This window comes from Canis aureus, chromosome 2 (genome assembly GCF_053574225.1).
Source record: "Canis aureus isolate CA01 chromosome 2, VMU_Caureus_v.1.0, whole genome shotgun sequence".
Taxonomy (NCBI): domain Eukaryota; kingdom Metazoa; phylum Chordata; class Mammalia; order Carnivora; family Canidae; genus Canis; species Canis aureus.
This window is the reverse complement of record NC_135612.1, coordinates 80911845-80933630: the sequence shown is the minus strand read 5'-3', so window position 1 is coordinate 80933630 and position 21786 is coordinate 80911845. Positions and strand designations below refer to the sequence as shown.

General features: G+C 35.5%; 2 protein-coding genes across 8 annotated transcripts in view; one reads left to right on the top strand and one right to left on the bottom strand.

The window, feature by feature from the left end:
• LOC144302654 (uncharacterized) overlaps window positions 1–8444 on the bottom strand; it is a 32286-nt gene extending 23842 nt beyond the window's left edge. For 2 of the 6 annotated variants that reach the window (XM_077880205.1, XM_077880201.1), the window contains exon 1: window positions 4234–4486. The gene's annotated coding sequence lies outside the window, so the exon portion shown is untranslated. Of the gene's footprint in view, window positions 1–4233; window positions 4487–8226 lie in introns of those variants that run through there. The other 4 variants (XM_077880199.1, XM_077880222.1, XR_013369651.1 and 1 more) reach the window with 3 other exon arrangements.
• The window catches only part of PCDH7 (protocadherin 7), a 416043-nt gene extending 395891 nt beyond the window's left edge, over window positions 1–20152 (top strand). For both annotated transcript variants that reach the window (XM_077880250.1, XM_077880242.1), the window contains exon 3: window positions 15804–20152. In XM_077880250.1, coding sequence (XP_077736376.1) covers window positions 15804–16180 — 377 coding nt within the window. In that variant the 3' untranslated portion in view covers window positions 16181–20152. The remainder of the gene's footprint in view (window positions 1–15803) is intronic.
• The last annotated feature ends 1634 nt before the right edge of the window (window positions 20153–21786 follow it).

Below are 21786 nucleotides of genomic sequence, written 5' to 3'. Positions count from 1 at the left end.
GGAGTGGTTCTGCATCTCCCGTTCTCAGAAGTTCATCCCAGCACACTGTGGTTTCCAAACATGGTTTTACTGTCTCTGGAATGACAATGATCTGAAACCTCATAATTGAGGTGTTTTTCTATCTTGCAGAATTCAAAATAGACCTGTATTATGAAGATGAAACTTTTTCTTAGCTGAATATGGTTTTAATAATAGAAGTTTGAGGCTTTTTCCAACACCGTAATTTAGTCTCCTTATTTTGACTTGGACACAAAACTCTTCATCTCGAAGACCAACTGAGAGAGAAAACCCCAAGAGAACACATTCTATCCGATGTCATTCTGGCCCTAGAACCTCCACCCACACATGCTTTTTGAGTTTTCACCTCTCTACCTGTCTAAACTAAAAATGTCCCCCTTATTTCAGGTTAAGACTGTTGAGGTTCTGGCTATATCTGACATTCAGGGACACTATTTTTTCTAACTTTCTTCTGTACAGAGAGTGCTTTTCTGCTTTAATTCAGCTTAGACAAAGATGATTTCTTTTCCTAGCACATGACATGAGTGTCTGGGTGTTATTATTTAGGGATAATATGGTACAGTGAGTGAGAGCACAGCTCTGGGGTCGGACTGCCTGGGTTTGCAACCTCATTCTATCACTCACTAGATGCAGACTCTTGGGTAACTCACTTAACTTCCCTGTGCCTCAGTTACCTCACCTGTAACATAGAGTAATATACAACCTTTCCCACGGGGCTGCTGTGAGAAGAGAATGAATTAATAGATGGACGGTTTTAGAATAGTGCACGGAATATCAAAATATTTTGCATGAATGAATACACTTTTGCACGTTATGTAACCCCACTAGTGGGACCTGTAACCTTCACGCCAGCCTTGTTCAGTAAAGTCTGTCTTTTATTTTCTCTCCTTCTTAGAATTTTCAGAGTTCCTCTGTCCTATCATAACAAGCCCTAGTTCCACTAATCCTTAGCTTATTTGCAGAACAGCGAAGGCTGACAAATTAGCAAGATTCCCATCACATGATTCACTTAAGTACTTACGGAATATAATGAAATGGTTAATACGGTACACATAAATTTTAAGTACATCATTTAAAGGAAGCTCCCAAAGCACATGTTAGAGTGATGATTTTCATTGTTCCAATACTTGTAGTTTTATCTTTTTTGTTTCTTATAGAGAAATATTCATTTGAGTTGTACAAGACACTGGCCAGTACACAAAAGCTTTCTAAAATTAATTCCCTCCAGCCAGCCTTCTCTGCCCGAGAGCTGCAGAACAGCCAGTGAAGCTAATTCATTGAACACATGGGAAAATCTGTTTGCACCATGAAACCTGTTTTCCTATGTGATGCCCACTGCTGGCAAAGTCAAAACTGAAAACATTGGGGGAAAAAGACTTAAGTAACAAGCATGCACAGCAGATGGTGGGGATAAATAGCTGATCGTCACTGTCTGCTAATCTCACTGTATTGCCTTTGAGTTGTTGCAGTACCATAATTTCACCACGATTAACTATGAAATTATGTTGGACTGTTAAGCTCTGATTCATGCTTTTCTTAAGTCATCTGCAGAAGACATGACATTCTAATTGCACTCATGAATTTTTTACACTAGGAGTTTGTTAAGTGCAGACACATTTTAGTAAAAAAAAAAAAAAAAAAAAGCCTAAATGTATGTAATTTGACATTGTGACAGATTAATTCTTAGGCATTAGACCAGCAGTACAATTAGACAGCTTAAATGTGTCCTACATCTTAATGTCGATATGACTTTAAGAAGTCACATTAAGTCCTCCTTTTCGAAAGGGTCTGTTGCCATTTTGCTGATTGAAATAAATCAAAGTCTATCAAAGGATTTAAGTGAATTATGAGAAAGCTCATCACAATTACACATAATTCTGGAAAATTGGAATCTAGGGAATTAACTGTAAATTCAGAACGTCTCAAGGTAAGAAACTGTATTTACAGTAGATTTCTTGAAGTGGTTATTGAGGATGTGAATAACTCCTATTTTTTGAATCATCTGAATTCCTTTTTAATAAGGATAAAACTTTTCTGAAGTATCATTTGAACAACAGTTAAAAGCACAATTTAAAATTCACATGACATTGCGTGCACATTAAAATTGTATTTTGTATTAGATATCATATAATATATAGCTTACTCAGGAATAGGCAAGAATACACACACTTCCATGTGATAGATTTAAATTATAGACTTACGATCATTTCCAGTGTGATCTAAAATAAAAATCCCACTTTTTATAGGACTGAGTATATACATATAAATATCTATACTCATATAAAAAGCTGTAACAAAATCTTCACAAACTAATGTGAGCATGATGTAACAGATTATAACTCCCTGGATGAGTTCAAGCACAAACTAGTGAATCATGGTCTTCAGTTAGAAAAGTACTTGTCTTAATTCCCTATGATCTTACCTTCTTAAAATGTACCCATCAGCCTGCTACTAAATGGCAAATAAAATTTGTTGAACTAAAATAGGTTGGCACACTGCCTACAATTGTTCTTATTAAAATACACCCACATTACAAGAATAACAGAAGAGAACCTTCTGCTTTTCAGTTTTGCTATCACAGAGAATACCATTCAAGCAAGGAGTCATGACTCCTTGTTTTGAAAATAGTCATTTATGATATAAGTTGTGTATAAGCCAAACATAAATTTTATTTTCCAAGTTTATTATTGAAAGATTTGTATAACTGCCAGCCAGAGGTCCTGGCAGCACTAAAGTACTCTAAAATAGCCACCATCCATTAGCAAAGAAGCTTAACAAATTCTTTCATATGGAGCCTTGTGACCAGTAAGTATAGGATTTTCCCATTAAAAAAAAAAAAAAGAAAAGAAAAGGATTTTCCCATTAGACTCAGTCTTTGCACCTACTACTGCCACCACCGAACCCACCACCCTGCCCCAGATTGAGCATGAAGCCTCCATTTTGTTCTATAAAAATATATACATGGATTATTTCAATCAACTACAATGCTCTGTTAGAAAACAAATCTCAGCTGGAGAAACAGGCCCTAAAAGGAGATAAGGAGAGTGAATAGTAGAGAAGTCTACTCAGATCTGCAAATATCAAATAAAGAAGAATCCCTTCACCTTTTCTGATTGGCCAATTACATTGAGAAGAAATCAAGAGAAATCACAATTAGGCTAGTTAGAAGAAATCTCAAAGGAGACATATTGGAACTGTATTTTGAATGGTTTAGTTTAGGGTAGATGGGTGACAAGGCAAGGATTAATAGAAGACACAACACATTAATATCATTAATATCATGAACACATGGAGAAGCAAGAGGCTTTCCAGAATTGGCAACTCCATTAGGTCTGTTGAAGTGGCAAATGGGAGCAAATAAGAATGGAAAGAGATTAAGGACAAGAGGTAGACAGGATCCAGATCTGAAGGGCCTTCTGTGGAAAAACAACAATAACAACAACAACAACAACAACAACAACAACAACACAAAAACGTGGAATTGGAAATGTATACTGAAATTTACAGAAGAAGGTTTTCAACTAGGGAGAGACTTGTTACTGTACTTACTGTGCTTAAAATAATGGTAAAGATTTTTTTTTTATTAGACATGTTTATTAGACCCACTAGGAGTGAAGCAGGCTACACAAACACAAAACCATGCACAAAAATGACACTTAAGTAATAAATGTCAGGAAGTCACAAAAGCTCCATAAATCTGATGAAACCCCTTTTAGGGTTGTGCCCTAGTACCTGCCTCTCCTTCTTCGATGTTATGCCAAGTGCTCTCTCTCTCTCTCCCCCCTCTCTCTCTGTCTCTCCCTTTCTGTCTTTCTGTTTTTGGGAATCACACCACCCAAATATAGAATGACTTAAAGTGTCTCTCAGGTAATGATCCCAGAGACAGCTAGCACTGTGGGATGGAGCAAGAGGAAGTGATCATTCAAAAAAAGTGAGTTCTTAGTACTTTCCTGGACAAAGAAGAAATGGGATTTCGTTGAGTAGATGCTCAAAATTTAGGTAAACGTGAGTCAGCAAAAACTTTGCAAATCAAAAATCTTCCGTTCTATTTCCTTTTGTGGGTGAGATATGGCTGGAAAGGGTCAAATACATCAATCCTACACTGTCCTTACTCTAGCCAGAAAATAGGTGGGAGTGTGTATTAAGTTCTTCTTGAAACTGTAACCAGGTACTACAAATTGAGTGTCTTAGAAAAACAAAGAAATATCCTCTTACAGTTCTGTAGGTCAGAGGTTTGACAGTGGGTCTTCACGAGCTAAAATCAGTCTCAAGAGGGTCACATTCCTTTCTGGAGGCTGGAGGGAGAATCTGTTACCTCGCCTTTTCAAGGTTCTAAAGCTTGCTCACATTCCTTGGTTTGTATCCTAACTCCCTAAAATCCCCCTGTTTAAAATACTGGCAACCTCAAAGCCATCTGAAACCTTAATTCCCCTACCCTCCTGTAAGCTAATGCTTTCACGTCATTATGATAACATGGGGATTATGATGTAGAGTTCTTGGAGGGAGCCTTTGCTCTGCCCACCACAGAGAGCTATGCAGGGTGGCTCTTCCAGTGTCACACCGAGCATTAGAAGTGCCTCTGAATCCTCGAATAGTGGATTCAAAGCTATAGTGCAGATAGGAGAGGCTCTCCAGGGCTTGCCTTTCTGCCAATCACAGGCTCCAGGGGGAGGTTCAACAGTGAGACTTTGCCACTCTTCAAGAAAGAGGAAGTAAATAAAGGAAAACATTTCAATGAGCAGCAAAAATCAATGAAGCAAACTGATCTAGTGTTACTCCATTGATTCCCTGCTCTTTGAGTCCTGTTTGCTAATCATCAGAGAACATTTTCTTCCTCCTCTTGCCTTTTATTTACCTGCTCTGCACTTTCAGGCTGTTCAACCCTCTTTTGGTCCTAATTGTGATTGCCAAATTTAGATTCAACTGATCAACTTATTGACCAGAGTAAGGAGCAAGCATTCCAGCTGTTTTAAAACTCGCCCCATAAATGGTTTTTCAGCTCCTGCTAAAAGCTTTCAGAACCTCATCTCTCAATAGTACGGCGAAACAAAGTTTTTTGTGAAAACTTCCTTAGTAAGGAACACAAAGGAGGACCTTTTGGTCTTTGTCCCAAAGCACAGTAACTAATGAGATTCTGTTACAACAGAGCTGTTATTAAAGAAGTACTTCCAGTCGGACGAGCTTTTCTGTCTGACTTGTGAAATATTTCAATAAGTAATCCTAAGCACAGAGTTTGAGAATACATTTGGAAATGGCCATATCATTAGAATAATTGCATAGTTCCTCAAGGTTACTACATTGAGGAAGAAAAATGCATGGGTACTATGGTTTTGTGCCACATTAAAAAAATTAATTATATTGCTCCAGTAAATTTAAATTGCTACAATTTGCCCCTGTGCCAAAAGTAATCACATTACATTATAGTTTTACTTCATACATGATTTGAGCTTTAATATAGTTTATTTTAGACTTCTCAAAAAAATAAGACAAAAAAATACTCAGAAATATCTTCTATTTCATTATAGCCACTATCGTGATGCTCTTCTAACTTAAGACATTACCACATACTGAGTTAATTTGTTTTAATATATACCATACTTGCATTAAGTATTTAAATATTTAGTGCCAGCTCCTTATTGCAGGAATTATTTGTTAATTTCTCACTTACTTACAAAAAATGCTTGTTGTGGTTCATGTTGGATGAAAGTTTGAGAAAATTATATCCCTTAGTGGACTTTTTCAATTTTTTAAAATTTCTTTATTTATATAGAATTATGTGGGGAAGCAAAGATAAAATGAACACTGCCTTTAAGAACACAATCTAAGGGTGATATTTGAATAGTTACTAGAGCTTTATATACTATTTTTAGAATAAAAATACATTCCTAAAGACAGTATTAATATTTATTGTAGAATATCCTCTACAACTTAAAAATATATATATTTAATTTACTCATTCATGAGAGACACACAGAGACAGGCAGAGACACAGGCAGGGGGAGAAGCAGGCTCCCTGCAGGGAGCCTGATGTGGGACTCATCCCAGGACCCCGGGATCATGCCCTGAGTCGACAGCAGATGCTCAACCTTAAGCCACTCAAGCGTACCAGATTCTACAACTTTATGGTTAATTATGAAAACCGAAGACTTTAGACCAGAAAATGGAAAATGACTCTAAGTTGATGCTTGCAACTCTTTCTCATGTTACTCACGTCACACTTTACAATAAAACCAATATAAAGTGGCTAACACTTTTCATTAACTTGAAAAAAAAGAAAACTCATCTGGATCATTATTGCTTTTGTATAAATTTTCTTTTTTTTTTAATTTTTATTTATTTATGATAGTCACAGAGAGAGAGAGAGAGGCTCAGAGACAGAGGCAGAGGGAGAAGCAGGCTCCATGTACCGGGAGCCCGATGTGGGACTCGATCCCGGGTCTCCAGGATCTCGCCCTGGGCCAAAGGCAGGCGCTAAACCGCTGCGCCTCCCAGGGATCCCTATAAATTTTCATAATAAGAATTCACTTCCCATCTTCTGGTAAGTGAATGAGGATCTGGTGGCTGGCAATCCAAGAGACCGATTTGAAGCAAACTTTGAATAAAGATTTTAGGAAAGGACACATTTTCCAACCGGTGATCAGCAATCACTTAAATCCAGCCCCAAAATTACTTTACTCTGTATATAAAGCCTTATAAATTATTGAAGCTTTTAGATTTGAACATTTTCACAACCAACCTAAAATATTAACGTATTAACATAATCAAACCTCAATTATTTTCCTTATTTCTAAATGTTTCATTATTTGTTTTTGTTTTAAATGTTTCTGTCAGGTTGGAATGGTAATTTATTTACTGTCTATAATTTTTATTTTTTGAAGACGCATGTCACATTGTTAAATATATCTCAACTCTTGGCTGAACTCAAAGGGGGAAAAAAGTCAAGTATAAAAATAGATCCTCTCTCTCCCACCCACCAGGAGGCTGGCAGTAGACTGTGACTCTAACTCAGGTATCTTGAACCTCACTGAAACTTTATGCAATTCTGGGGGGTACATTTCTACATTTATGGAAGGAGGTAATATTCCTAGTTTTCATCTGATTATTGAAGCCTATGACACCCAAAGTAAATAATTTCTAATATACGAAAATCCAAGAGACTAGAAGAAAAATTATGAAACATAGGATTTTTGCAGTGGAAGATAAGCAATAAATGGCTGAAAAACTAAAATTGGGTTTCAGTGGAATAATCAATTGCTACTTTGTGAAATAAATGCCCTTAATCTTTTCCTGGGTTTTATGAACTCTTTTGATCAATATTGGGACAACTCATTTCCAGCCTTTTCCTTCCTGTCTTTCCACTCTGCTCCCTAACACTCCCTTAAACTCTATCACCTCCAGTTTTCACGTGTGAAGAGAGAAATCAAAGTGAAACCACATCTCTGATGTGCATAAATTGATCACTCCGAAGCAGTCACCATACATTTTTCTGCTGTAGTGCGGTTTTCATGTGCCAACCAGCAGATTCATGTTTGAGTTGATTCAGCAAGACTGCTTGAAACATGGCATGCACAGTCTTCACCGTAGATGATAATGCCACATTCAGAATGACAGTGGTCTAAGCCGCAGGGCAGTAAATGCTTCTTGAGCTACATTCAATCGCTGTTTAACTGAGTTTAGCCTAATACGGGGAAAAGTTGCTGATGCTTTCAAACATGTTTAAACATTTTAATATTGTCTTGGCATGCCAGCTTAAACTGGAACACTCCTAGGTATAAAATGCAGTGAAATCCTGTAATTGCAGACCCAAAATTCCCAGAGCTTTCTATAGTAGCCCTCAGCTTGAACTTGTTAATTAAATGTGCTTACATCTCTGAAAATGTTCTTTGGCAGAGTTATACTTTCAGCAATATTGGTCAGTTGGTTACTCATGATAAGAAAACATAAAGGAAGTAACGTATATTATTCCCAGACTTCAGGCTACTTACAGCAGATAATATAATAAATCTATGATCATTATCTCAGAGATTCATCATTGCATTGATGAACTCTCTCCCCCCACAGAGAAACAAAAACAAACAAATAAACATAATTTTGGTGCTTCAAACAACAAAGATTTATTTCTTTGGATTGGCTCACATTTCTGCGGATTGGCTGCGTGGTTCTCCTGCTCATGAGGCTGCATTTGCCTGGAGAATGAATAGAGCTTACCTGGGGATAGGTTCTGCTGAGACAGCCGAGTTTTTTGTTTTTTGTTTTTTTTTTTTCAAATTTCATCTTCAAAGAAGCTAGATTGTGGTTTCTCTTGGGGTAGAGATGGCCAAGTTCCAAGGACAAATGCAAAGAAAGTTGCTGGACTTCTTGAAACCTGGTGTGGAAATAGCTCATTATTACTTCTGTCACATTCTAATCATCAAAACTGGCCCATCTTCAAGAGGAACAGAGATGGAATCTACATCACATAGGAACAGTGATGTCACATTCCAAAGGAGTGTGAATAAGGAGATTGGAGGAATTTCTGGTCTTGAATCACAATTTCACACAATCATGTGCATACATCATGAAATCTGCAGAGCTCATTTGCTGAATGACTTTCTGTTTCATTATTTCCAATGTATGAAGGGTATGCTGAATTTTAGATGTTTACCCTATTATTTGTTGTTTTTCTTTATTTTAACCTCTTAGTCTTAGATTAGTTTATTGCTAATTTTTGGCTTATCTTAAAAATGGAGGTCTTTCTTATTTTGTGACCCATGCAAGCAAAGCAAGGTAGCAAGCTCACAACCAGTATTTTAGGAGTAAATCTCTTTCAAAAGAAAACAATTCATTGTGAGGTTGATCTGTTCAGGTTGTAAAGATAACTGCAAATAATAGAGCATTTCCTCTTTAGTTTTGAACAACCATAATGACGCATTTTGATTACATATTCCCTTTTTTTTTAATAATAAATTTATTTTTTACTGGTGTTCAATTGCCAACATACAGAATAACACCCAGTGCTCATCCCGTCAAGTGCCCCCCTCAGTGCATCTTCCCTAAAAAAGTATTAATAAATAAGTACCTGACATTGAATATACATGATATAACAACCTGTGTATTTTCCTAAGTAAATGGTAACTCTGGGATACTGCAGTCTGTCAGCATAAAGCTGTTAGTACCACTGAAAAGTAACTCAGAATTCACACCGTTTTGGCTGATGTTCAGTATTAATTCCATAATAACGTATCTGAAAACCTTTTAGCCAAATATGTCTCAAAATTCTGAGTCCTCCATATGTTAAAAAAGGCAATATCATGCATGTATCATACATTGTTTTAAAAAATCTAAGATTCTGAAGTGCCCTTGATGAAACACTCTATTTCTACAGTAAAACATAAATATTTACGCTACATGAGATAAAGATGACGAGCAGTTTTGTATTGAACGCCAGGGATATAAATACATGGAAAAAAAAAAAAAACACTTTGGTTTTCAAAGCTTTTTTGATGACCCAGTTGTGGGTGGGGAATTGCATACCTGAAGTAGCTAATATTTATTGAGGGCTATTGTGTGCCTAGAATCTTTACAAATACTTTACCTGCATGAACACACTTAATCCTTACAATAATCCTAAGAAGCTAATTTATTCTCATACCTCTTATACAGATGAGGTAATTTAAATCAATCAAGTAACTCATTCACAATTATATACCCACTAAAGTGACAAAATTAGGATTTGAAACCAAGAAGCCTAGCTCTTGAGCTTATTTCCCTAAATAATACACATTTCACTTATAGAAGACTTCAGGGGTAAAATAAATATGTATATCTACCTCCTTAAATATCTTCAGGGGCTATGGCCTACTGTTTACCGAACATCTATAGCACATCATAATAAGTATTATTTTTTTTTCCTTTATTTACCCTATAGGCAGAACCATTCTATATTCAATTCTTTTGGGTTTTTTCTAAAGTATTATTTATATATTAATTCTTTTATCCCTTGCAATGTAATCCTTACCTCCGTATGACGTATAAGGGAGTAGGGATTGTTATCTCACATAGGAGGATCTTGAGGCTCAGAGAAATTATATCCAAAGTCATAGAGCTTGTATAGGATGTACCCAGAATCACACTCAACAACGTTGAGACCTCAAATCTCCTCTTTTCACAAAGTCACTGTCTCATCAGGACTTGCTTAGGAGTGGCATTGGTAAGACTCAAGTTAGGGCTGGGTGCATGCGCCATTCTTATGTCCTTTTCTAATTTAGTTGAGTCAAGTGATTTTAGAAATATTGAGCCCTTTCCTGGAGCCCTAGGTGACACTTACATAACTATAAATCTTCCCATCTTCCAAAGAGTAATCAAATACTTAAAGGATTGCAAACTGCTTGTTTGCATCAGTGATTCCTACTTTCTCTATTATCTGTTATGTGCTTGCCTTTCTAGTTTTTCCAACTTCCCCAAACAGGCAAAAAGGCAGGGATCTTTAGGTTATTTACATAAAAAAAAAAAAAAAGTCTAAAACACCTTTTGGATTTCATCCCCTTACACCAGTCTTTATTTGCTTCAGTAACAATTTTCCAGTAAAGGGTTTATTTAATTATTTGCTCTTAGTTATATTAGATAAAGCAAAAGTAAAACATTTTCTGACAGCTATTTTAAAATAAAGCACTTTAATCACTTGAGTAAAAAAGATATTTTCATTTGGATTAAGAAAGTAAAGGTAAAGTTAAGATATTTGTTGGAAAACCATTGCCAATTGTCTTTCTTTTTTCTTGTTAATCCTTTTGTAAACCCTTTTTCATTGTCCACCAAATTACACCATAGTTTAGGCTTGCCTTTAGGAAAATAAATCTTCATATTACAGAAAGTCAAGACATGCAAAGAGAAGACTAAATACTTTAAAAAGAAGGAAAAGCACAAGGTACCTGTATGTGTTGTTTTTTTTTTTTTTTTTTTTCTCTCCAAAAGGAGAGAATAACACAATTTTTCACTGTAGAATTTTCTCAAGTAATGTTAAAAATATCCTATTGCTTGGGATGCCTGGGTGGCTCAGCAGTTGAGTGTTTGCCTTTGGCTCAGGGTGTGATCCCAGGGTCTGGGATTGAGTCTCACATCAGGCTCCTTGCACGGAGCCTGCTTCTCCCTATGTCTCTGCTTCTCTGTCTTTCTGTGTCTCTCATGAATAAATAAATGAAATCTTCAAAAAAAAAAAATCCCATTGTTTGCATGTAAAGAACAAATTGTGTGACCATCTACACATTAACCAATTACTCATTTATCACATGGCCAGAGAATAAAGTAATTCTTATGTTAAACAAATATGCAAACTATGCATATAGCATGACATATCTGAGCTTTAAAAAAAAACTCATTGGAAATATTTTAAAATTAAATGCAACATTTTCAAGCCTTCTCTTAAGGGATGAAAATAACCTTGCATCTTCAGCCCCCAGGCACGGGCCTGGAGTAGAGTGGGTGTCCAGGATTCCGGCAGAATGGGTAACTCAGCATGTGAGAATCCTTCCTGGTGCAGAGCTGTCTTTTCAAAAGTCTCAACCATTCAGTTCTCTTCTGTAATAAAGATGTCTGTAACGGTTTCTGAAATGTATAGGACAGCTTCTGGAGACATGAAATGCCTGCATAAACCTAAGCTTTCCTTGTTACTTCTGATGATTTCACATATTGTCTGTCTGTCACCTCTTGTTGAAGTTACTGCACCAGCATCTTCTGCAACCAACTCATCGAGCCCAGTTAGGACAAATAACACTTTTCAGAGAAAGAGCTGGAATTCTTGAATCTGTTATCATTTCCTACGCGTTAGAAAATGTAAGGAGGTTACACCATTGCTGGCATTAAGTGGTAAAAATTTGTGATTTTGGCAGCATCTATCCACTGTGCTGCTCAGACACTTTTTTTTTTTCTTCCTTTGGTAATTCTACTCTTTCTTATGGCCTTGGGTAGCAGTAATTGACCTCTAACCACTCAGCTGTTACATTTTAAGAAGGAGCATTGTAGTGTTATGAGAAACACTAAAGTGAAAGTCAAAACACTTACTCTTTGGCCTCAGCTCTCCCGCAGGCTGGACCCCCCATGGCTGCCATCCTCCTTTCTCTTTGGCTGAGATGATAAGTAAAAGCAATGAGTGTGGGAAAGTACTTTCTTGTTATATAAATTGTTCTAAAATAGTTTGCCATTATGATGGCTTAAGACTGTTTTTTCAAAAGGAAACTAACTCTATGTATAAGAAAGGACTTTACTCTCCAAACAGATGTAATGGGTCTAGTAAATAGCAAAACTAGAACTCTCCAAGTAATGCTAAAGGAGCCATAGGGTCTAATGAATACCATTTCTACATCCAGTCTTCTCAAGCTGTGATGTTATTAAGCAGGGAGGTATGCAGGAGGGCTCAAAGGAACTGATTTTATTGTGGAAAATGCTGATAGAGAACACCACCATATTTTGATATAGAGTATTTCACTTTTTATTGATTTACTCAATGCCAACTGACAAGAAGCATTGAGTAAATCTTCTTCACTCAGGTCCAAATTTAAAGAAATAGTACTAAACTAAAGCATGAAATAATGTTCTTTGATATCAAGACCATATCTTCAGTGAAAGACTGAAAGACTACGAAGGGTTACTAGTTGATCCCAGGGTCTGGAATTGCTCTATAATTCCACCAAATAAGACATATAAAGAGGGTTTTTTGTTGTTGTTTTTGTTTGTTTGTTTGTTTTTTTATGAAAGGGAGAAAGTAGTGTCTTTGATGATTCTTTAAGACCCTTTATAACTTTTGTGTTAAAAAATAGACTTGCATAATTAAAATAAGAAAATTTAGAACACAGAAAAATACTATTCCACTCATGCCTTCCCTTAATAAATTGCATCATAATACAAATTGCATTTGTTAATCATTGGCATTTCTTTTGAGGATTCATTTGAGTCATCAAGATTGGAAGTTTTGATTGCTCGTGATGAATCTCTTATAGCCTTTCTTGATTATTTTCTAAATCTGATGACAAACACTGCAACATGTCTAAGCCAATTAGGCTTGTCAACTTCCACTGTGGTCCCCAATCAAGTGTTTGACTTTGGAAATGATGGGAGATCCTTATTAAAAGTCATGCTTCTTGGATAGAGACGTGGCAGCCAACATGTGGCTGATGGCAGAGAAGACAAGTTGTCTTTTGTTAAAAGCAGTAAGAGGAAACCGATTTTAGCAGGAGATAATCTAGACTATGAAGTAAGGGCTGAGGGAAGAAATTGAAGAGTCTCTCACTTCTAGCTGATGAGAAATTGAATCAATCTAAAGAAATATAATTTCTCATGAGCTACACAGAGTTCAGGTACATAAGTAAAACAACAGGTAAGAAGAGTTGTTTGCATATCACACAGTTCTCTGAGCTGTCTCTAGATGCATCTCAAACAAAGGAAAGACAAAATGCTACACATTTGAAACTGGAAACACAAATTAATCCCTGAAAATCAGGGAATTTGTAAGTCACTGTGTACATGAACTAACACATTGTGTGAGCCTTGAGTAAACTCAGATGATTGGAGAACATTCTGGATCATTTCTGCAGGGAATGACAACCGCATTCAAAGGGATCTTTCCTATTTTGATACCTTTAGTCCTGATTATTTCTTTGTGTCTTTGATAAGCACTATCACATGAGAAAAAAAACAAAAAAGTTTGAACTTGTTAAAGCAATGGGGAAAAAAAAGGAATATTTGGAGTAAATAGGTCTGATCTTGCACTTTGCATTTCTATAAGGGTTTTTCCTGTTCAAGGCATTTAGGTCAGCTTCAAATAAGTGAGTATCCCTAGATAGAAAATATTCCCAAAAGAACTCACATTCTGCTCATTTAGACTAACCAGATTACAAAAATCATTCATAAAATCTGCCAATAGTTTGATTTTTTAAATGCATCTAAAATATGTGTTGGAAAACACAAAGGGAATTTGGCATAAAAAATGAATAAAAAGTGCCTTTTTTCTTTTGATGATAAAATAGATAAGGTCTTCCCACTTAGAAGTCAGATAGCAGCACAACACGTGCACTACAATAAATAATTATCTTTGCATTTTACCTTTGAGCAAAAGAAGTCATTCTAGATTTCCTATGAAGTACACTGGCATTTCCTCACTGTACTCTCCGCTCACTGCATACAAATCTCAGGCCATGGTGGTTCAAAAATCAATGGGCTGACATATCAATATTTCAGTTATCCATCACGGCAGGAAAAAATGGTATGCGTTGGACTGCCTTAATTTAGGAGATTTGGTAGAGAAAAACTCCTGAAATAGCCTATACAAATGATAACCAAAATAGGAATGTTATGTTAAAGTACAGAGGAAAGTGTGTTAAGACAAAAGCAGAGTGTATAAATATTTGAGGGATAATTTAAATAACCCCTTCTTGTGTTTTAATCCAAATCTACCCAGGATTATGTATAGACAAATCTCACTGATTACGTCATTGTGACTTTATTTACAGAAGTTAAAATTTGTCAGTCTTTTACATCCAAAGCCTTATAAAAAAAAAAAATATATATATATATATATATATATATATATATATATATATATATATTTATATATATGCCATACGATGTAAATTGGAGCACAGTCATATTATGTTCTTCTGTTTGGCAATAAAATAGACTACAAAACATATTAAATAAAACCCCAGAGGTTATTCTCTCTCTCTCTTTTTCAAATAAAAACAAAGTCTGTTAAAAAAAATTGTAGTAGCAAGAAAATACATACCTCTTCTCCAAAGACAGATGCATATTAACGATTTTACTTACATATACAGGTAATTCTTAATTTTCATCTGTTATCCTGATTCCTAAGTGCTCTCTAAATATGACTTAGCTTCATAGTAACAGAAGATATTTCCCATTCCACTAGGCACCAACATTAATTAGGACTACATGCTATTTCATCAAAACTTTAGGAGCTTGACTGCATTTACCCAATACATTGCATTTCACATAATATTCCTATTCAGCAAACATGTTGGCAAGTATATTTCTATGCGAACATTTAAGGGATTATTCTACAGCACATATTAGGTCATTTGACATGTGGGTGGGAGGTGGGTGTGGGCTAGGGTGGGGTACGTGATGATATTGCTAGTATGTTCACGCCCATAACCTATTTGTACTTTGCTTTTTTTACTTTTTTACCACATGACGTGCTGTCAATTTAGATTCTACTTCTGAGTCACCCTGATGTTTTAGAATGTATTTTAAATATAAGGTTTTGCATATTTGCATTCCATGAATAATGTATAAGCAGGAAGGAATCCAATTGGCAAAAGTATACGATTTCTGGGATAATTTATAAATACAGAAAATTATCTATTTGGATTTAATAACTTTTCTTATGCATGTGGAAAAATTTATACCCAGACAAATATACATATGCGCTTTATTTCTACTTGAGAATAGACACACGTCCCTGTCCTGTAACAAATGCATATGTACCTGTCTTCTACATGCTTAAGTGTATTCATTTGTTCATTCCTCTCTTTCCACAATATTTGATGTTTTTGCAAAACCTTATCTTTATAGAATATGAAATAAGAAAAAGTTCTATGGGCATGATGAACTTTGGGGTGTTGATAAAAGGAAAATAATATGATAAATTTTATATTATATTATATATAATATTATATATATATATATATATATATATATATATATATATATATATCCCCTCCTTCCAATTTCAGAAAAATCAGGACAGCCTGTTGCAGAATGTCCAACTTTAACATCTCCTTCTCCTTGAATTTCAGATTCAAGACCTCTTCCAGATGTAGCCCTGACTGGGAAGTGTACCCGTGAGTGTGATGAATATGGCCACTCAGACTCCTGCTGGATGCCAGTCCGCACTTCTCCAGAGAGGAAGAAGAGCCAGCCCAAACTCTCCACTTTCATGCCTGTTGATGAACGAGGAAGCCAGGAAAAGCTGGCCAATGGCGAGGCTGCCATCATGGGTGACCGCAACAGAAACCTCCTGAACAAAAAGTTGACCTCGTCCTATGAGACCTTCAGTGCAGCTAGTTTCAGCAAAAATGAGGAAGCCAACCCTGAGGATATTCCCCTTACAAAAACGGGGGAATACAAGCCATCTCCTGTCAATACTCTCACTAGAAGAGAAGTTTACCTGTAGGCTATAAAGAAGAACAGCAAAGTTCTTTTCATGTATGAGGAGAATAAGGGGCAAAAAACCTTACAAAGAAAAACCGTTTAATCAAAAGAGGGGGCTACCAAAGAGACAAAGCTTTGCCTGCCACTTCTGCCTCCAGATCAGGCCTTTAGTGATACTGTTAGCCTGATTGTAATGTACAATGTAGAAACCATCCTTGTTACTTGCATGTTGAACCCCCTCACTGATTATTCCCTACACCTGCTATCCCTCTTCCCCATCCCCTTCCAAGGAGAAAAAAAAAAAAAAAAAAAAAGATGGTTGCAAGTTTCTTTCATGGTAACAAGCCTGATTAGCAGAACACAACACACTCTCATTATCCCTAAGCTGAAGCATGATTTAGTCACTTTGATTTCTTTCGAATGCCATCCGGCTGGTTAAAAAAACCCACAAACCCCCCTCCAAAAAAAGCCAGATCAGGTAAATGTATTTCAGATATACCATCAGAATATGATTAATCACCATGAAAGGCAATCTCCCCCCAAAATGATAGAGTCCCTGAAAAGGTACAGTTCTTATTAAGGGGGACTCTATAAGAAGAATATTGAGACTCTCACAGCTTTAATATTCTAGCAAAGACTGCCAGCTGGACAATACCCAGTTGGAGATTGCTGTCCCAAATTGGCATACATTGTTCTTTTCAAGACAGGGGTATCAACTTCAATCCCATACATTCATCCAATATTCTTAGTATACACAAAATATTGACCACATGTATCAATTACACAAATTATAACTTGTAAAAATTATATATATATATTTTCAGAACAGCACCGCTGTTACCAACTAACTGGAACAATTGTGTCATTAAAAGGCCAAAGATCACACCGCAGATCAGGGAAATCATGAAGCAAATTTGGTCTTGACGTGGAAATCCATTAAGTAACAGAAGCAACTGAACCCACGCACACACAGAAATACACAAACACTAGCTTATTTTACATTGTATCTATACCCGAAAACCTGCATTCTCTTTTAAAATGGATTTTCTTTGAAAGCTCAGAAAATGAAAAACTAAAGTGATGTATTTTTGGTATTATAGTAGGCAATTAGTTGAGGTTCAAGTTTAGTTTCAAAAAAATATTATCAGGGAAGATTCTACTCTTAAAAATCATATTTGTGGGAACGTAGGGAAAGAAGTGTATGTTGGCATACCGTCTTTTAAGTTACGATCACTATTATCATCTTAGAATTCAGGTTATGCTTGCTGGTCTTATGATTTACATTTCAAATTACCAATTGTATTTATGTGTCTAACGCACCCTTCTGTATAACACAAGTGCATTAATTCTGAATGCTGTGCAATATAGCACTACTTCAAGACTCACAACATTGAAACAAGGTGACATCCTAATTGATCAGTCACCTATGTGATTTTGAACATTATTTAATATGTCTTAAAAACGAATCCAGATGGAACATGAAAGAAATGAGTTCTGGGTAGTGATATGTCTCCTTGTATGTACATCTCAAAGTGGGAAAATATGCAGTTTTTTCAGTGTAAAAAAAAAACCAGAATATGCAGATCTTGGGTCATTTGTTCTATACAGGATGATTTTACATAATTGGAAACTGAGCTGGGACATTCAGACAAAAGTGACAATCCAGGGACAGAATAGGGGATAACAGGGGAAAAGAGCAAATGTTCCCAACACTGAATGTTTGCAACCTGGTTAAGACATAGCCTGATGGCTCTCTAGCAAACTGTAGAAATAATGTAGCTTTGGATAGTTTTATTCTTTACAGAATTTCTTAGACTATAAGGTGAAGCAGCCTGGACAAGAGGTTGTAAACTCACTGTAGGTCAACAAAATGTTTATCTTTGAAAACCACTTCTCTGTTTGGTGGGCTACTCTTTCGGGGTCATTTCCTTCTGCTCTTTCTTAAATGGAGTTTTCATTTTGATGTTAGTTTACGTAGAATAGTTAGGATGAAAGAAGATATGTAATTGAAATGAAAACATTGGACTAAAATATCAATAATTGAACATGGTTATGTTTGATTATTATTTACACGATGGAAAGATGCAATTCTAGTACTTTGTTAGGAAACTGCATTAAAGCAGTTCTGCCTTGTATAATCTGTAAGTACTTATTAAGACAAAATGCTTCTAAAGATACTTATGAAATGTATACATATTTTTTCTTGCACGTTACAAAGCAAATACTCAATTGCATAACACAGGTGTTCAAAAAACTTTTTTTAATGCATTTTTTTTCTTTCTTTCATGAGACACTTGAAACCATTAGATAGCTCATTTCACTCTATCTTAAAACCCTTCCGTTGTCTAGAAAGCTAATACGGGTCATACTGGACCTTCGGATTAATTGGATCCACATTCCCCAATGACGTTTGCACCACATTCAAGACAGCCATGTCATTGTCATTTAACTCGTGAGCCTCTCTTTAGAACTAAAATGGGTGTGAAAGAATAAAATTCAGTGTACTGTAAGTATTCTCAGTAATTCTAGTAGAATTAGCTCTCATAACATGTTTATTATATAATGAGCTGGCATGACACAGAAATATATTTTGTGTTTGTATGACTTTTATTTTGAATAGGCTAAATCTGGTGCCACTCCATATATAGAGTGCTTTTGAAAAAAATCAATAAAAAGAAACAAAAAAAAATAAATGAGTGAATGCAAAACAAGCAACTGTGCCTTTTATACCTGTTGTTATGGTAAAAAAAAAACGGTTGTTGGGTTTGGACAATGAGGGAAAATGGGCTATTCCCAACTTTTTTGATCCTGTATATTTATCCATGTTTATTTTCTGAAGATAATAAATAATATATTAAAAATTTGCCTTCTGACAAACTCAGATAATGGACCAGTCTTAAATATCGTTCATTCATAAAACAAAACTAAGGCATTAACATGGGCTGCTGAATTCTGACGAGAAGGCTAAAGCATTTATTGTAATAGTAGCACAGAGAGAGATTATCAGGGGTGAAATCAGTCCATTTTGCAAGGTCAAATATTGATTTCGAATTTCTATTCTTTCTTTCTTCTTCGTTGTTATTTTTCCTTTAGCTGCTGTTTCATTTTGGTTGTACAGTATATAAACCATACTTGTTTTCTGTACACAAGACTCTCAAGTGAACTTTGCATGCATTATACATTAGGACACATTTATAAATTAATGAGTAACTATATAAATTTATGTGTATTAAAATTTATGTGTACGTCTGTAGCTTCAGTCTAAAATCTAATGCTCATTCGGAACCTCCAGATATCACTTCTGTATGGTTTCTGACTGGCCTGCTGCCTGAGTTTCAGAAAACAAGGGAGGCATTATTTTTATGGGAAGAGAAACTAAGATGGTACTGAAGATGTCTGGCTGAAAGGCTACCCTAGGAAGCTCTCTTATAGGAAAATAAGATAGCACACAGACCAGAAGAAACCGCCAAGAATCAAGCCATCCTAAACACAGGCCTGAGAAAGCTGAAGACCCAAGTAGTTTTAGTTTTATTGTATCCATGATAAATATGCAATGTGTCCTTGGGAGGGGTGGGACAGTGGAGATGATCAAGAATATTCTAAAGCTGGTCAGTTGTGACTGAGGCAGAGGTAGATACAACATCTGGAGGAAGGCCTCATTCTTTTAGCTACCTAGGGTTTACTTTCAGACCACTTTTCCTACATTTTAAGCACTTGCATTCAATGTGGTACGATCTGATCTGTTTGTAATGTTAATCATTGACTATTGTTCTGCTACTTGGATGTTGATAGTGAAGCAGAGAACAATTTATCATCGTTTATTATGAGTCACTATGCACGCAACTATGCTAAACATGGCGAAATGTATTAAACACTCGTCCAACTATTTATGAAATACTTTACATAATTTAATTTGCTTTTGTACAGTTTTATGTAAATAAATTGCTTGTCATTTTTGTCTCTGCAAATTAAAATATAACATGGTCAAATGGTTTCACACTTGTAAGCGTACTTCTCTGTTGACAGGTAATTCAGTTTTGATTGGACGAGAAGTGAATGGATGCATGTACCAGTTTGATTTAAAATCCTTTGATTTCTGCTAAATTAAGATGGAGTAGAGAAGATAATGCTGCAGCAATTGTTGATTTAGAGGACACCGTGCATAGCTGTCATCTTACTTTGCTTTTTAACAAAATAGAACTTGGATACTTCAGTTTCATCAAAATAATTCCTAAGATAGTTACCTAGCTGGCTTTTACATGTTAAGTGGGCAGTAGAAGAACTTCTCATCGTTAATATAAAGATTGATTTATTCATGTGTTATCTAGAGAAATTTTACATTTCAGGCAAAACTAATTTAAGTCAAAATGTATCTCTGTTAAGAAAGTGTTTGTTTTTAATCTAAAATAGTGCTGAATACAGAAACATTAGAGACATAAAAAAGCCTTATATCATGTGAGATGTAGAGAAAAAATTTGAAGCAAAAAATAGAGTTTTTACCATACTCATTTTTTTCATTAGTTAAACTTTCTCCACTTTTTATATTTTTCCATCAACCAACATATATATATATGCTTACTCTTTGTTATCAGATTATATCCATAATTGTAATGGCCATCTTCTTTATTTATTTAATCTTATCTATTCAAATAGGTCAATTATCTTCTTTTATACAACTCAGAGACTTAAAAGAGAAAGAAAATACTTTCTACATGTACTAATAGATTCCGTGGAATTTTTGTCTCATCTCCCAACAGCACTGCTAACACCTACCTATGTGGGAAAATAGGCATTCTGAAGATCCTTGCATGGAAGTTTCTCTGTTTTTTCCTCTCCCTTGGATGAAAATCCAACATACTTTATATAGAATGGCATATTCTTTCTTAAAGATATCTTTGTAAATTGATTGTGGCTGGCAGCCTTCCTTCTCTGAAGAAGGAATTAAGAGTGAATTATGGTGAGAAAGTCTGCTGCAAGTTGTAATGAGGTGAACAAATGATATGTGCATTCATTTGGCTTTCTGCATTTCTAATGGTGAGAACCAAACATCAGTACTTAAGTCAGTGGAACAGTACATAAGATGAAATCACTATGTATTCTTGTTTTAAATTTTCTATTTAGATTTGACAAATATATATTTATCTCTACCCTAAAATTGCATTCTTAGGTTAAAAATACATTCTTTTAAAAACCTCAAACATGTAAAAACACAGTGATACATTTAGAAAGAAGGTAGACAGGAAGCAGGCCAACAAAAGTTGCACGCATTGCTTCCAAGACTTAGGTCTCATTATTCTACCAATTCTGATTCGTTGGAAGAATTTCATCGAATTACTTAGAAGCTTGACTTAGCACAACAGTACCTTACATTTATAGCACACATTATGGTTTACAAATGTTTTATAAGTTTCATCACAAAATTCCCGTAATACTTGCAATAGAAGGTGAAAAAAACTATTAGATGAGCCATGTATGAAGTATTTTACTTTTATTGAATTGTTCTCAGATTGAATAAAAACTGAATACAAAGTTCTGCCAATATTCACACTTTTCCCCTGCTAGCTAATGTACCAATCAAAACATTTTGCATGATTTAGCAGAGTGACAAGGGAAAGAATTCTCCTCATT